The 18,159-nt window shown below is 40.9% G+C and overlaps 1 protein-coding gene across 5 annotated transcripts in view; it reads left to right on the top strand.

Annotated features, from left to right (window-relative positions):
• VEPH1 (ventricular zone expressed PH domain containing 1) overlaps positions 1 to 18,159 on the top strand; it is a 2,478,904-nt gene that overhangs the window by 1,528,705 nt on the left and 932,040 nt on the right. For all 5 annotated transcript variants that reach the window (XM_069618443.1, XM_069618442.1, XM_069618440.1 and 2 more), the window contains one exon: positions 5,426 to 5,565. In XM_069618443.1, coding sequence (XP_069474544.1) covers positions 5,426 to 5,565 — 140 coding nt within the window. The remainder of the gene's footprint in view (positions 1 to 5,425; positions 5,566 to 18,159) is intronic.

The raw sequence follows: 18,159 nt of genomic DNA, 5'->3' as shown, positions 1-18,159 counted from the left end.
GCTCCTCTTTGAGCGATAGTGGGAGATTGTTCCAAAGTGTGGCAGAGAAAACAGGGAAGCTGGCACCCCCTGCTCTTTTGCGTTTTAAATCTCGTTATGGTGAGGCAGTGGCTGTGAGCAGATCAGAAGGGTCTGTTGGGAATGTGTCTCTTGACCTTCTGGATGAGGTATGGGAGAGCATTTTTGGAGAGACAGTGGTGGGTTATAGCGAGAACTTTGAAGAAAATCCATTCGCAGACAGTGGATGGATCTTTGTGTCTCTGAGATGTGGTTTGTCGGACCTGTAGTTTGGCAAGGTTTTTCTAGGAGGTGCCAGAGAGAAGTGCATTGCAGTAGTCCAGCTTGGACAGGACAAGGGCCCGTGCAATAGTGAGATGATTTTCCGTGGAGAGAAAAGGCATGCAGGCAGTGATGGGCATTGTTACATAGGCTGAGGTTGAGGCAAACTGGTTGTCATGGCTTGTCATGGTGAGTGATGCATCCAGAAAAACTCACACCATTTTTACCGAGGTGGAGACATGGATGGAGTGGAAATTGATGTTGAAGTCGATAAAGGCAGTGTTGAGCTTGGTGAAACAGGCAGGGGAACCAATGAGAAATAGTTCCGTTTTCTCATAATTTAAGCTGAGGTTATGTGAGGCCATCCAGATTTGGATGGTTTTGTATGTTCTTTTCACTTTGCTGGTGTCGTGTGTGTGGTTCCCAGCGAGAGGGCAGAGGATTTGGGTATTGTCGGCATAGTTAGTACAGGTTATGCTCAAGGAGTCAAGGTGGTCACAGAGGGGTTTACTGTAAATGTGGTAGATTGTAGGTGAAAGACAGGAGCCTTGAGGGACTCCACAGGAGACTGTAGTGGGCGAGGTGGCAGTGTCCTTTGTGAAGACTCTGGAGGATCGGTTTGCTAGAAAGGCAGAGATCCATTTTGCTACTTTTGAGGAGAAGTGGGCAAATGAAGTGAGGAGGTGGCAGAGGGTTTGGTGTTCGACCAGGTCAAAGGCAGCCAAGTTATCCAGAAGAAGGAGAAGACAGAGGTTGCCGGCATATATGGCTTCATCGAGTTGATTTTTTAAGTCAAGACACACTGTGTTCCATATTTAGAATGGAAGCCAAATTGTCAGGGGCTCAGGGTTGATGTGCTTCAAGGAAGTCCTGGATTTAAAGGTACGCTGCTTTGTGGATAATTTTCAGGTAGGAGGGGACTGTGGTGATGGGTCTGTAGTTGGTAGGGGATGCTGGTTCTAGGGTAGGTTCCTTAAGCAGAAAGGTGACCCAAGACTCTTTGAGGGGGTGGGTATCGAACATGAGGCAAAAAGTTGTTAATAATGGCAGCGATGAAAGGCAAAATCAATTTGGAACATACCTTTACAACGGGGACTGGGTAAAGGTTGCCTTTACATTTTGAAGGGTTGAGGCCATTGATTAGAGTTTCTAGGGTGCTAGTTGAGATGTGATGGAACTTGAATGGAGGGATAGGTGTCGGTAGGGGAAGCAGCCGATGAAATGGTGGCTGGGCTTGCAGTATGTTTGTGAGTTTCTTGCTGATTATCCCATGCTGCTGGACAACATGGTCAGGTAATCAAAGCACAAACTTGCAGGAGATTTACCAGCATCTGGCAAATACCCTACATTAACAACCATTTCGTAAAGTAATCAAAAACCATGTGCTTTAACAAAGGAGTGAATCAGAAGTTCTTAAATAGAATTACTGCCAGGTTGTAATAGAACAAACACATTCTTTCATGTTAACGGTAAGAAGTATTGACTATCTTCAAACACAAAAGTGATAATGCCCTGACACATTTGCAGATTCATTGCTGATAAGCCTGCATCTACTATAAGTCACTTGGTTAGCGGGGGTTGGAGTTGCCACTAATGATTGGCAGTGACATATTGTACCGTGTGATGGCAGAAGGTTAATAGATTGCTCTTGGTTTTCTGTTATTTCTTCCGAAACATGTTGAATAAAGGTCCAGCTTCATGTGGGATTAAATAGATTCATTTACCAAATTGAACCAAATCCAGTCTTTCTTCAGCCAACATTCAAGATGCAGTTGTGGCTTGTCCTGTATGTAAATATTCCACACTTTGGAATTGTGTGGTTGATAACCTGTGCTTAATTGTTGTGAAGATTCCTGTGGTGGCGAGCCTGTCACATGCTTATGTTTTCCTTTTTGCCCATAGCAAAAACATGTCACCTGCATACATCTTACTCAACCTAGCCTCTAGAAATGTCTACTCCTTTGTGGAGAAAAGCAATGTGCATGCATCACTTTCAAGCAAGTCACTGGGATGATCTCCTCGCTCGGGAATACATTGTGCATGTTAGGCACTGGAATGATTTCCTTCCCCAGAAAAATCTTAAACAGGCATTTATGTCAGTGAAACTAGTCAATGGGATTTTCATCTTCCTCAGAAAAATGGACATGTGCATTTTTCACTAAGTTGTAGTCAATTAATATAACCGTCAGCATTCAAATGTTAGTGGGGTCTTCTCCTTCCTCAGAAAAAAGTGCCATCTGTGTGGATCACCATTGTGTTCTTCACTAGTCACTAGTGGGGTCTTCTCCTTCCCCAGGAAAATTTGTCATATCTGTGTATCTCACTCAATCTACTGTGCTGGAGTTCTACGTTACTATATTTCTTTTCTCTTTATGTATTGTGTATTGGTTTAAAAATAAACATTTCATAAATATTACACATAGGCAAAATTGTTTACACATATCTTCTAACAGATAAAATAGTTCATAAATAGCTTCCCCATACTCTATTACAATTCAACAAACTCAAAATATTATTTTTTTTATTTATTTTTTATTGATTGATTTGGTTAAAACAGCACTATTTCAACCTTTCAATACACACAATTTATTTTAAAAACCATACATTTGCATATTTTACAGTAATGAACACTGAAAATGCATTTGGAAACGGTCATGTTAACAATGTATACAATGAGATAGTAGCAGTATGCAGGGTATATGACGATGGCGAGAGAAATTCAGAATTTCCTATTAGCAGATTTACCCATTTTTCATAATACGGTCCGACGAGTTCATGCTAAATCTTTAGATGGTAATTCAAAAGGAACATTTCAGCAATGTTAAAGTTGATGTGAATCGTTGATCACTTGAAATATTTCAACCTATTCATACACGCAATTTGTGAGAAAGATAAAACATTCATATGACCTTACACAAATTAGGATAAATTACATTTTAGAAGAAAATATCTAAAGATAAGTTACATTTTAGAAGATGATGTCTAAAATACATTCTAAAATGTTTATGTTGATAGTGCATGAAAGCAAAGTGATTGCAATGTGGAAGGCAGAGGCCAAGGACAGGGGTAGTTGGGGTTCTTGATAACAATGTTATTTGTTTCACATACTAGACTCGGATGGCTTAATACCAAGCCTAAAATTGGCAATTCACAAAGTGTCATTACTGCCACAGTTCTTGTAATTCAGTGTCCACTAATAAAATGTGTTCCATAATTTCTCAGGGGTTAAAGTTGTAAAATCATTAAATAAATGCTGAAAATGTATTTTCCTCAATTCTGAAAGTGAAATTAAGATATGTTTTGTCGTTTCTGGTTCAGAAATCTTCATGCAGTCCTAATCTCAAGAACCAGAGGAAGATAGTGCTCTAGAATCCAACAGACTTATCTTATCCACATTTATATATAACACGCAGCGTACGCCCAAAGGCATCATGGCGCTAGCAACTGCAGAGAACCGAGAAGTCCTGGAGTACTAGAGAAGAAACGTTTTAAAAAGGCACATGAGCCACAATAGCCCGTAAAGAGAAGGGGGGAGAGTTCCAGGCTTTTGCGTCAGCCACAGAGAAAGCGCAACCACCAACTCGAGAGATCCTGGCCCTAGGAGGCTGAATAGTTTTCAGAGATTGAAAACGAAGCGACCTGCTGGTTATATAGGGGCAGAACCTTGTTTGAAGGTATTTTGCTTTTGTTTTATAGAAGGCTTTATGAACCAGACACAGCGATTTGAACCGGGAGCCAGTGAAGCTGCCGCAGGAACCGTGTCATGTGGGCACCAAACAGAGGGCTTGTGGCTCTTAAGTCATTGGCTAACATTAAATAAACATAGGCCGGCTGACATAGGTCAAAGTTCACAATTCAAAAAACAGGAATTACAAATATTTTTCAGTGAATCATATACCAATTGCTTGAAAAGAGAAAGTGCTAATTAGTTTCAATGGAACTACCATCAGATCCACAGATAACAATTGAACACATCAATGTATCTCACACAGTGTATCTAAATCAAGTTAGTCACTGTGCTTCTCTCCTCCTTTAAGAAAAATAACACTTGCATTTGACATGCAGTCCTAGTCACTTAATATACTCACCAGCCTCTAACAGGTATTGGGATTGTTTCCTCACTTAAAAAAAAGTCATGTTTATTAGTTCACACAAGCGGGTCACTGGAATACTCTCCTCCCTCGGGAAATGCAAAACATGGTAATTGGGACTGTGTCGCCTCTAGAAGGGAAACATTTAACATGTGTGTATTTCACTCAAATTAGTCACAATCACTTTAAACTGGATTAGGAAACCATGTCACATGAGGGCAAAACCTTCAAGCTGCAAGTTGCTAGGCAGAAATGAAGTCACGTGCCACAGTAATTTTACACATACACACACCAGTCGTTACTTGCCAATTATCACAAGCCAATGGCAAGTGGTGAGTGCATATTTTGTACCCTGTAGACATAACGCTCACACTCCCTCAGAAATACAAATGTCTCATGTACAAGCCATACTCAAGCTGGCATCTGATGTCTTCAATAAGTTACTTCAAAAATCGGTGCAACATCATTTATCTGTGAAGCAAGCAGTCACATGTAGCAATATCCAGCCCATCCCCCTAAATAATCTGTGTGTAATTCTTCTCTAAATCTATGCCAGTTTTACTTCTCTGACTGTAATAGAATTCTTATTATAATCCATCTCCTTTGACTACATGTGCCAAATTGACTGCAACTTCCTAGCTCGCTTAACATCCTCTGCTGAATGTTGACACGCTTCTAAAGTGATGACTTTTAAAGTAACCAAAAGGTTGAACTCACCCAATGTGTTTTGCCAGACCCTGGAACAAATTCGAGATATTGGAAAATTGGCAAATTGGCCAACTGAAAGTGTTTTAAAGTCTGGACTGAAACGTTCATCCTAGACTACTTTACTGTCCAGCATGCCCTCTCAGAACGGTGACCCGCTCCTCAAAATCACTTTATAGACATCAAGGATGGTATCAGTGTAGCCAAGTGTGAACTCTCAAGCTAAATTATGCAATGTATAAAACCATGCACTGATATGAAAGTGATCAAAACGCATGTGCATGTAAAATGGTCATGCAGTTCCTCAGGATCGCAGACAGTAATGCCGTGTTTTGTACGTTTGGTTGCAGATACCTTGAAAGGCTTTGTGGCCAAGTTGTTCTTCAGCTGTCCCAGGAAAGGCCACTACTGCCTCTACAGTAAGTCTAGCTTCACGCTCATCAGCAGGCAGCCTCACCTGTGGGTCCACATCATGTTCCTCTTCCAGCAGGTTTGTGAAATTACAATATGCTAATCCTGCCGTTTCCACAATAATGTGAATTTTTCAAGTGAAACAATGACCTATATACTTTGTTGAATTTCTCCAATAATCATGAATTACCCAAATTGTAGTCAATTTGAAATTGAAAGATCACCAAACTATTGTGATTCACAGGAAAACCCCATGGGTCAGATTACATGACCTTTGCACTGGTGCAACTGCAAGGTTGCACCGCATCAGCACTAGGGGAAACATTTCCCTAGTGCTAATATCATTCCCAAATTGCACTAAGGCAAGCTTTGCCCTGGTGCAAAAATGCATTGTAATATATGTTGTGTGTGTTTGCCCCACTGCTTATACCATGAAACATTCTACTTGATATGGTGTAAGGATTTTCTAGTATGGCCCCAAAGTTTCTGTAATTTAGCCCCTGGTGTGCCATGCCTGCAAGGGCTGGTTCCACTAAAAACTGAAAGAAAATGATGTCTGGTATTGGTGTGTTTCATACAAAATACTCTCACCTTAGAAATGCGTTTTCTCTAGTTTCCAATGCATACTAGTGCTCGCCAGAGAAATTCTAAATAAAATATAATTCTGTCATGGGACATTTAAACGTGTAATTGGTTAGTGCTAGACATGAAAAGAAAATGTTCAGCCTGGGAAGGTTTCACTTATTAGAAATTTCCTCTGCTAGAAAAATATATACATTTTTCCATCCAAAGTTCTCTCCTGCACTGGAAAGTAAAATTCAAATATTTTTAGCATAGCACATTGTTTCTGCGCAAAAACTCTCATGTGGAAATTTCAAGCACAAGCAGGCCCCAAACCGCAGGCTGCAAGATCCACCAGGGGTTTGTGGTAGCATTTGGTGTGATGGAGTGACTCCCAAATATTCTTGGATCACCAGAACTTTGCTCAAGTTTTTCATCAGTTAAAGTGGGAGGGAGCAGTTGGGAGCCATTCCCAAACAATTTCTTTTTAAAATAAAGGTTTTGTTTCTAAATAATTGTAGGAAGAATTCGAAACTTGCACTTCAGTTCACTGCACTGAACGTTCCCTTAAACAGTAGACGCATGTTTTGGGGTTTGTAATTGTAATTGTTCATTTGCACAGCGCTTATACACAAGTTAAGTACTTCAAATCGATTCAAGACGGGAAAGGAGCAATGGAATACAGTAGTCAGTCTTAGGCTTTGAAGTTTCCGACTAATCAAACAAAAAAAACTAGCGTATTAGACCTAATGGCATTTCTCCTAGTGCAAGTGCATGAAGTTTATCAGGCGTATTGTATTTGTATTGTCTGTGCTAGGGGGTGTGGCAATGGGGTGTGTGAGGACGACAGGAGGTTATCCAGGAATGTTTGCACTTACTTATTTTTAAAGTTTATCATGTAGTACTACATATACAGATGCACTTTTATTATGTGTGCACATGTGTGTACTATTTTAACGGATCATTATTGTTGCATAGTTGAATTACCTTTAGATAAATGTTCATAGAGTTTTTTTGTTATGATTTATGTAAAAACTATAATGCATTTGTTGAGCATTAGACAAGATATTATAAAGGTTGAATTGTCAAAATTGTAAGATGTGTGAGCTGCAACTCTAACAGCACAACGTCCACCCTCATTGCAGAAAATATGGGTGAGGTAAAAAGGAAAATTATTCAGAATATTTAAAATAGAGACAAAATATTTGCAGTAGAGAGAGGTCAGGCATCTGTTATTTTTACAGCCATCTGTTTGCAACTGAGTGCCTGGAAGAGAAGCAGAACAGAATTAAGTGCACGGACAGAAATGTTACCCCTAAAGGAATAGAATTCTACTCTAAAATATGCAGTGTGTTTCGTTCAGGGTTGCCAATTCAACCTCTATAACATTATGATTTCCTAAAGAGTGGTGGGTCTTTAAAATGATTTGCACATTCGACTTAGACCATTCTAACTGATTGTATCAACTGGACATAATCTTAATACCATGTTTTTGCTCTGATGATTGTACAAATCTCCTCTGATCGTTTGTGATAAGATTTGCACTCTACAATTGCTTTTACTCAAATAAAATAATCAATAACATTTGGCAGTGCATGGAGAATGTGCAGTCTGCAAACCTGAACTTTGAAATGACAGGATGTTTAGAAGAACACTATGCCACATGTCTGAAAGTCAATAATTTCGTTTTTTTTATTGTTTATGTGATATAATCAAAAATATGACTTTTCACATATGTGCCAAAGAGAATAAACATACAGAGAAAAAGAAAAAAAGACGTGCGTAGAATATACATCATATATGTTCCCAACCAATCCTCAGGTTTTTTTGCAACTGTACAATGTAATACAACCCAAACTGTTAAAAGGTTTCCATACTTCCATGCTTAAAATTGGTTCATGACCCAAGGATAGTCTTTCCCAAAAGTCCTCTGTATTCAACCAGCCAATCTTATCATCAAAGGGTTCAGAATGCAACACCCTCACATTTTGGACAGCAGGATAAAAGATTAGGCTATGTTGTAGCATCTGGCCTACACCTTCCCCACATCGAGAGCGGTGTCCCTTTATTTTCCCGAGTTGCCAACATTTCTCCCATGGGTAGGAGGTTTAGGAGGAATTTCAGCTAACCATTTGGAATTTGGAAATTGTTTCAAATAGGAGGGTAGAGCGCCTCAGGGTTTATCCAGGAGGGAGAAGCAGTTATGCATTGTATAGCTTTGTGCATTATCTATTGTTGTTGACCAATCCATACTCATGATTGCCTGTTTGACACCTACCAGATTTACAGCCAAATCCACTACTGTTCCAGAGCAGTTGACTAATATAGCAACCACTGTTCCATCTAGCTTACATTGGAATTGGCTGATGCCTTCCTGCAGCATAGATTTTACGTCTTCATATAAAGAGTGTTTATATGGGACCCGGATAGACCTATACAGTGACACAAGCTTCCAATCTAAGCAAGACCTGAGTGAACTCAAAATGATTTTGTATCACAGGATTGCCATTGGAAGGGACTGAGGTAAATTTAATGTTTTTTTTCACAGCCTACCATCCAGTCGTGACCAATTCAAATTCCAAGATTGGGACTCAACGTCCATCCCATACAGTAAAGTTGGAATAACTTTGCCCTTGTAGAAATTGACTAGAGGGATAATAAAAAATGTCTTCATATGGCAAGTGAACTGGTCCACTTTTCCCTCCAATCTAGCTTCTCCTAGTGTAATATTGGGATGTGACATGATTTTAAATCCGAGATATACGACTTCCTTGATCTGCTCGATCTCCTGGCAATGAAAGGTCCCAACAAACTGCATTCTTTGTTGGATTACAAAAGTAAAAGATGTTAGATGTGGATGGATTGATGAGTAGGTTGTTTTCTTCAGCTTCAGCATACTTCACTAGGGCAGTAAGCAAGCATTGGATGCCCCACGGAGTATAATCCAAAAGCATGATATCGTCTGCATAGGCAATTCAGCTTACTTTGAATGCCTGACAATTTAAAGCCTTGTTCATATCCGCCAGGTAGTAGTTGAAGAGGCAAGGAGCAAGAATGCACCTCTGCCGCACACCTCCCTCAGTCCGTACTAGCTTAGATAAATGTTCCTGGCCTTCTAATCTGACTTGTATGCTTGATTTATCATGGAGATGGATTATTATTGATAACAGGTTGGAAGGGAGCCCCCATTGTTTTAGCTTGTTCCAAAGACGCCCTGTTTTAATGGTGTCAAAGGCTTTTGAAAGATCAATTAGAGCACCATAGAGGGGGGGCAACCCCTGGTCTAAGCCTTCCCACGCATGATGTTAATGATCAAACCATTCTGTGAGGCTGACATTCCTTTTCTGAAGTCGATTTGCACTTTATGCAGAATGCATTTGTTCTCAGCCCACTTTTCTAATTCTCGAAGAACTGCTCCTGCAAACAGCTTACTATCTGCATTTAGATGGGTGATTTGGTGATAGTTGGCCAGATTTGCCTGATCGCCCTTCTTATAGATGGCCCATTTTATAGATTGGAATTATTATAGCAGTTCTCCAACTTGGAGGGCAGCATTTAGATCGGATCACAGAATTAAACTGGCCAGAAGTACTGTTGAACATAGGCCTATGTCGGATTTAAGAATAGTTTACGTTAGGCCATTCGGCCCTGCTACTCTTGAAGCTGATGATTTTTTTTTAAATCAGGATAGCTATGTCTTCCCTAGTCAGGTTTAGCATCCATGGCCCACTGTCATTCCACACCCACTCCTCACATGCCAGATTCCTATAATGTTCCCTAAAATGAATACTGCAGACGTTCTCAGTCACCGAATTCTTTGGCACTGGGCTTGTACCCCACCCTCTTGATTTACTAAGGCCCAGAAATGTAGTGAGATTTTTGTTATAAGAGTGCAAGAGTGCCCAACATTAATTCACCCTGACTTTGACACTTGAGGAATCGGTTTGCTCTCGCTCAATTTCTGTATTTCGAGGCAAGCTTCTTTTTTCCATTAAGATTTTATTTTCGATAAAAGCCTGGTATTGAGAGCTTGAATGTTCTTTCTCAGCTGTCTTTTGAGGGGCCAGGTTTCTTGGTCAAAAGCATATTTGTGATTTGTACTAGTTTTATTCCCATTATATATGGGTTTGTCCTGATGCCAGATGAAGTCGAGAACATTGGACGGGGAAAATACTTGGTCAAGTCGATTATCCGACATGGAGTTCACTATTTCATTCAAGTTCTTTTTCAACCTTTGCCCACAAGCTCTAAACTTCTACAATCTGTTTTGCCATGGGTTGACCACTAGCCTTTGCTGCATGCCTATCTCCGCTCCAGATTTTGCCATGGAGATTATATGGTCACGGTTAATGGTGTCTCTGATTTTCATGAATCTACATCTTTCAAACATTTCTCTCGGCAGGATCAAATAATCTATAATCAAGCTGGACAATCCACTTTTCCATGTTGGGGCCAAATGTATATCTCCCTCAATGCTTCTATTGGCCAAAAGCAAATCCCATTCCTTAATGTAAGCCAACCATTTCTTTCGATTTTCCTGGCCCGCTATGTTTTTACCCACCAATGAGTTTGATAGGAGGCAGTACAAATTTAAATGACCTGCCATTAGTATACCTATTGACCCACCCATGAACAGTACATCAGAAAGGTTTTCCATGAAAATGTCCAGGCTGGAGCAAGAGGGGTTCCAATGGAGGTTCACTATTATGAAGCTCTTTGTAGCCCTATCGACTTCATACTATAGTTTATCTGCCAGCATGCCTTGATAAATTGTCAGTAGTCATTCTTATTTTGTTACTATTAATAATGCAAGGCGATTATTAATCCACCTGAAGGACTGCCTCCATTATAATATAGCATTATAATATAGTGTTTGTGATGTTATTTGTGAAACTCTTATGGCCCCTAGTGTTCCAGCTTAGCACATTGATATCATGGTCGGCTAAAGAGACACGTTTCTCTCCCCTAACTTCTAAAGGACCTGGGAGAGAATGTCAGGCAGCAAGGACCACCGTTTACTTTTACAATCAGATGGAGCACAGTTCAGGTTGCCCTCACCCTCCCCATTCCCATACTTTGCCCATCTTTCTTTTCAGTCAGATGATTAGAAACTGGGTAGCGGTTTCTTCTCCACCCACTGTTATTTTGATCGATTTATTTTGATCGGTTGCAGCCCTTCTTTTTTCTTCGGGCATGTAATTCAAAATCGCAACGCCCAATTACAGAAAAAGATCTTGTGCAGCTGGAAGTGCATTAGCCCCATCCGTGACTTTAAGCCAACTTCTACAATATTCATAGACTCATCATAAGGAAAGTGGATGTAATCGATATTGTGAATTGAAAAGAGATAGCGGTCAGGGATTTCTTTTGTAATTTGTAGTATTGCATTTCGGTTCAATACCCGGTGGCCTCCTGTTGATGCCAGCTGTTCAACCCATGCTCTTGGCAGAGCAAATAACTTTGCATTGCTCTCTGTTGATTTCTGATCTATGGGTCCTTTGTCTAGTTTTCTCATTGTGCTTCTAGTTAGGATTCCTGAAGTCTGGGAGATCTCTGAGGCTGAAGATACCAAATTAGGTTTCACCTCATTTCCAGGCCCAAGATCCACAAACCCCTCTTTAATGATTTTGTATGACTGCATTTGCACTGACGTTTTTTTGTTTTCCGGCAGGTTCTTTCCGGGCTCTTTTGGCCGCAGTAAAATATTGGCTTCCACCTTCCTTGTGGAGTGTTCCTGTCCATTTGAGGAGCTCCAGAACATCTTTGCGATACCTTCACGTTTCATGAAGTTTCAGACACATTGCTGGTTTGAAACTATTTGTTGTTCTTTGCAATGGGAATTGGGGTCATGGAGCCCTCCAAAGAGTCACTTTGTTAAACGTTATCTTTCATTCTAGGTCTATTCATCATTAGTACATTACTGGTTTCTGAGCAATTTGTTCTGGCCAAAACTTTCTGTTGCTCTGTTGGGTGATTCTGTCTCCCAACACCGGACTCTGTTACAGGTATACTTGTGTCTGTGGTCTTGGTCTGCATGTTGCTGTCTTCTTTTGTCTGCCAAATGATAGTAGTAGCACACGTGGCCTTAGCTAACCTTTGGTCGCACACCATTATTTTCAGAGTCTGCTAACAGTAGAGGGATCTTTGTTGAGGGTAAGATTTCTCAAACCTTCGTAAGCTTCTCTTTGATTTCTTTCACCATTTTTTTGTTTTCCATTCCACCTTCCTTGCTGATCCTTTATAAACATTAGGATTTGTCACGGGTTCTGTTTGTTGAATTCTATCAACTTCTGGGACAGCCACCTCCAACACCTCTGAGACATGGACGCCAATAGAGAGGGGGTTACTCCTAGGATCTCGACTGACTAGCATATCGGGACTGGAACTGATACTCCCAATGTTGTTGGCAAATTGCCCTCATAATTTAGAATTCCCACACTGATTATTGTTGGGGATTCATTAATGAGAATCGTGCTGTGTTCTTTGCTGTTAGCTTGTTTTGAGGTATCCACTGTTACCATAGGGCTCTTTCAACATCGTTCAGTCTCTCTAGCAAGCTCTTGGCCGTCTTACTTTGGTTCTTGGTAGTCTCATTTTCTTTTTTTCTAGAGACTATTTTAGCAGAAACAGGGCTATTTTTGTCTCACTTAATTGAAGGGTGTTTGCTCATAGGTTGACTTTTATATTTTCATATAGTCTTACGAACAAACTTAACACAAGATTTAATGCGAGATGGAGGGAGATGATAATTTTGACCTTTCAACCATTTCCAGTAGTGTTTCGTGTAAGCCTTGATGCAACTCCAAACCAATATATGGAATGGAGCTCATTAACGGTGTTCAGTCAATACTGATGCAATCCCCTCTGAGTTTGTCTGCCACTCTTCTACTATTAGCTCAGTGCCTGAATGTACTGCATAGAGGGGGAGTTAATGATTGTTCTTCTCCTTCTTCCTCCAAGTGAGTAACCACCTTGAGGATACCTCTGTCACTCATGAGGTGGGCTGCCAACTCTCTGCCCTGTTGCCTGTTCATTCTTGAGTCTGAACTTGGCCGCGCCATTTGAAAAAAGTCAGTCATACTTCTTTGTTTATTTATCAGTGTGGTACACAGAAGCGAGTGGCTAGCGAAAGCCCCCCATCTGTGACTGAGGCGAGTCTCTCTTTCAGTTGATCTGTTATCAAACTTCGCCCCGTGATTTCCTTATGTCCTTGTTCGCAAGCGTTCTTATTGATTGTAGCTCAGATATAGAGGCCTTATCGAGGGGTATGAACACGCCATTTGCCTCCTTGCTCCAGTCAAATTGCTGTTGTAGTTGTGAGTGTTATGAGAGGTAGATCTTGGTCTAACTCTTTGGTGCATTGATCCCTCTTGCAGGCTTCCCATTTGCCTAAATTTGAGTACTTGTTAATAACATGATGACCTGGTGTCTTTTCTGTCACATGAGCAACTCCTCCCGAGAAAACTCAGGGCTCACTCCTGCTGAAGTCTGAGTTGTTGTTGTTAGCATTGTCATTTTTTTCTTTCATTTATTTGGTTTATTTGTAACGTAACCGCATCTCAGGTCGTACATGTGCAACTGTTTGACAATTTAATGAAGACAATGCCTCGTAGGTCAATGGCTCCTTCAGTCTAGAATCAAACAAATAGATCAAAGGGGGCTTTCTCGGTCAATATCCACAATATTCCCCCGCACTTCTCTTCACTGCACTTGCACGTCCGAATGCCGCAAGGCCTACTAGGACCAAAATTGTATTTTTTGCCATTATATTTTACTCCCCCTGTTCCCTCCCCATCACCGTGTGGCACCTTGAAAAACTATTTTGTTGTACAGGCACCTAACGAATGCTCAATAAATAAGTACATTAAGTAAATATAGTTGAAAACTGAAAAATAAAATGTGCTCTGTTGTGTTGTTGGAGTAATGTCCTCTTCCGCACACTGTGATTGCAGGGTCCAATATTTTTGTTACGGCCCCCCCATGCATTAAGGCAGGCAAGCGCTGAGGGCAACCTCCAACTGCAAGACTAAATGTGGGATGGTTCAAAGGAAACATTGACTGCAGTTACCGACCCCCACCCTCTACTCCTGCGAACGCTTACTGATTGCGCTTGACACGGTAGGGAATGAGGTAAGCGGTAGACTTTATTTCAGCCTTTTTGAAGTGTATGCCCTCAAGGGATGATGAATTGTAAATCATGGGGTGGCTCAAAGGCTTAAAACCTGCAGTTACCGCCCGCCCGCATATATGTAACTGTTTCAGCAACTGAACTGATGTTCAACGAGAATGGAGAGATCCAACTACCACCCACCAAATGTTACAGTCATTGATCGTAGTTCATTGTTCATTAAAACAAGATTGAGGCCCGAAACTGACAACCGCTAAAGACTCGCTGCTCACTGCAACAATGCATCAGTTTCAGTCTAAATTGCTCTCTTCTCAGTCAGAGTTTGACTCTGGAGTCCAAAGATACACAACTGCCGGGGACGAACGCTTCAATGCAAGTCTCAATGCAAACTACACAGATGTCTCAAGGTAGTCAAAATGTTCCCATCTCTGCTTGCCAGGGGTTCTTTGTTGGGCTTTTTGCTTTAGTGGTGCAGATCAAGACTTCTGTTTTGCTTCTGTAGACTTCTGTTTTTCTTCTGTTTTGCTTCTGTAGAGTTTATGTAGAGTTTCAGTCTGTTCACAGTCCTTGTGTAGTTTCGTTGGTTGTCACATCTGGTAAAGTAAAGCTGAGATTTACAGTTTTCTGTGTAGATTTCAAAGACAGCTTTGTTATTTTATGTTATGTATGCAGTTGTAGTACGTGAGACCATGCGAGACCACGTTAGACCATGTGCTCCGATGAGTCTCATAAGCATTGGCAATATGAATGTTGAACAGGAGGGGTGAGAGGATGGATCCTTGAGGCACTCCACAGGCAATGCTATGTTGGTTAGACTGGAATATTGGTTGAAAGGTGCTCTCTATGGTGTCAACGAATTAGCACAGTGATGTTCAGTCAAACTTGTTCCTTAAGTGATTGACTGTGAAAACATAGCATGCTTGTTTTTTAAAATGCATAAATCCAAATAAAAATTAGGAGCGCTAATTATGAAAAACAAATGTGCTAAGTTGTTTGTTTTTTCTCAAAAATCTGAAAGCCCATCATGAGTGACCTTTTCAAAAACAACTATATATTTGGCAGGAGTACAATGAGTTACCCACCCTGTCCCTATAGAACCAACACAAATGGACCTCATCATGAGCTTGTTGGTAATCTGGTGGTAAATCCACAGAATTACAGCCAATCTTAGTTACCGTTACCACCACCCCGTCCCATTGAATTTCTAGTGGATCATGAGTAGGCAGTGTAATTCGCTATTTTAGGAGTCCACAGGACCCGATGGGGATTTTTAGCAGGTAACAGTGTAGTAAAACTAAACAGTTTTGGAGGATAAATAGAGGATTTGAGGTACCTCGTTCACTTTCCCTCCAACCTTGTAGTAAGGCACTGCAGCAATTCAGTGATGAAGTTGCAGTTATCACAACCAGATTGGTTAGGTTGACGTGAACATTTATTTCAGTGGCACATTTTAAAATATCTCCTTTAGGTGGTTTGATCATTGCATTGCATAAGTGCCACATGTGATATTTTGATCTTAGAGAAGTTACCTTCACAGGTGCAGTGAGATTGGACTGCATCTTTCGATATTGAATTCACTCCATTTCAAAACTGCCTTGCAACTAATTTACTGGTGCTATCTCAACACATTCATCTAGTCTCTAACTTTCCACAGAAGACAATCCATATACAATCGCATGACACATATCCACCCTTAGAGAAGTACTTTGTTTTGCCCAATTTCCCAAATATCCTTCTCTTCCCACTCTTCCCTCCTGCTTTCCTTTGTTCTTGCCTCTTCATGACAGATCTATGCAGGGATGATCAGCATGGTTCCTTTTGGAGTAGAGTTCTTTGAAGCTTTCAACCCATCTTGGTAAGGGGAAGGGAGCCCTGATTTGCCAGTTCCCTTTGGTTTCTTGAGAAGCCTGGTATCCTCAGACACTAGCAAAGTGTCTGCGTCTGGTGGGTCTTGGCATGTTGTTGCAGCATGTCTTCCTCCCAATTTTCTTCAATTGCATTCTTCTCGTATTCTGAGATGCATTCCAAGGTTAAACCTTGTAATCGGTCAAAACCCACTGGATATACTTGAAGATGAGCACAAACTCAGCTTTCAATCGGGAGAGTGCTTCGATCGATACAGACCTTTTACAACAACCCAATCACTGGTGGTTGCCACATTGAAACGTTATCAGGTTACTTCCCAGTCAAAAACTCATATGTGGTTTCATCGCAGTCATCTTTAATTTTTGCAGCCAGATTTAGTTAACAGTAAGTTGCAGACATAATGCAAACTTTTGGCGAAACATCCTAAGTGCTAGATAAGGGAATATGTTGTCGCTGGTTGACCTCTATTATTGTTTCTGCCCAATTGTCAAGCATAAAATTGATACAAGGGGCTGCTTCCTTTCACATCACTTTGGCTTTTCCTGCTATACTGAAATTACCGCAATTGCGAAGTCGTGAGAGAGTTTTCTGGCACTGTCCTTCATTCAATTTATCTTAGGTCCCATCTCCCATTTACAGCCTCGGATGAAGAGTCGGTTTTGTCAGGCTACTTTGCAAATAAATCCATCGGACTTATAACCACATCTCTCTTCAATTACTTGCAACGCATGCCTATGTTGCACTCTCGGGCGCAGTGCAACTGAGAATTGCCCGTGCTCTAAAATTGATACAAATGTGAGGTCAACATTCTGTGCCAATACCCAAAATTGTCCAAATGGGCGTGTGCTTCTGATTCGGAAATAAGGTTTTGAATGATAGTAGATTTGCTGCACAGTTTTTACTTTATTCGACTTAATGTTGCTTTCTTCTTTGGCAATGCTCAAGTATTCATGTGTTATGTTGCTTGATATTCTTATATAGTTATGCTTATTCTCATATGGTTATCCTCTGCATGTGTTTCACCAACCTAGTTAGAAGCTCTTCAGGAGGAGAGAAGAAATGCTGCTCTAATTTATATAGATCCAGTGTCTTGTGACTTCTTATATTTGTGGCCATTGAAATTCATGGCCAAATATACCTTTAGAGAATTGAGGGACTCCCTTGTCAGGTGAAAATGCCCCTTTAGTTTAGAATTTCTAGATGGATAGTATTTCTTCAGCCTTTCGCTTATAGAGTGCCAATCCTGTAGTATTTGATTATATTGCCCTTGTCTTGTGAGTCAGACACAGGCTATAGCCATACATATATGGCTTCATCTGTTCCCTTATGCACAGCTAAAGATAAAGAGGGTTTAACTTTGTAACCTGTGCTGGAGCCTTAACACTGGAGCAACCCAAGTGCTATGGATTTGTCACATTCAAATCCACTACTCGAATTAAGGTAACTGCCACCACCCAGGTAAGTGCACATCAGACAGAACATTTTTGGGACACTCTGAAATTGAGAGACAAAGGGCCTCCCCGGGGCACATCACAGAGTTGCCACCTTGATGTGGGCTCATATTATCAGTCAACAGGACGACAGGATGAGAAAATCATTCAGGAAAAGAAAGAACAGGGCTTCTTGCCAGCCTCACAGCTCCCCTCTACCCCACAAGCTGAGCAACAGGAGGGCTAATTTCTCCTGGAGTTGATTCCATGTTAAAATCGGAGAAACTTTAAAGACAGTCCTTCTGGATCTCAATGACTATCCAAGGCCCGTTGGTGAGCACTGTCACTGATGCATGTGCTCCACTCTTACACGGGCCTATCATTTAATCCTATAATTTGCTTATGTGAACATTAAAAAGCCCCTTTTTTGATATTATGGAGGTACTACTGAAGGTTACTACTGAACACTCAAGGCAACATACGGATGAATGTTACATTTTTGATACATCACAGTCAGATAAGGAAATTGAGGAGCAAAGACGTAATGCGATTTGCCCACGATCACAGACTAACGTGCAAAGTGGGAGACTCTGGTTTAAGGCCTAGCTCATCATTGCCATAGCAACTGAGATTAGTCACAAACATTATGTGTGGGTCTAAAGATACACAGTAGATTGCCCACAAGGGT

This window comes from Ambystoma mexicanum, chromosome 10 (assembly GCF_040938575.1).
Source record: "Ambystoma mexicanum isolate Mex_15411 chromosome 10, UKY_AmexF1_1, whole genome shotgun sequence".
NCBI lineage: Eukaryota > Metazoa > Chordata > Amphibia > Caudata > Ambystomatidae > Ambystoma > Ambystoma mexicanum.
Note: the sequence above shows the minus strand (reverse complement) of the source record. Positions and strands in the feature narration are given on the sequence as shown.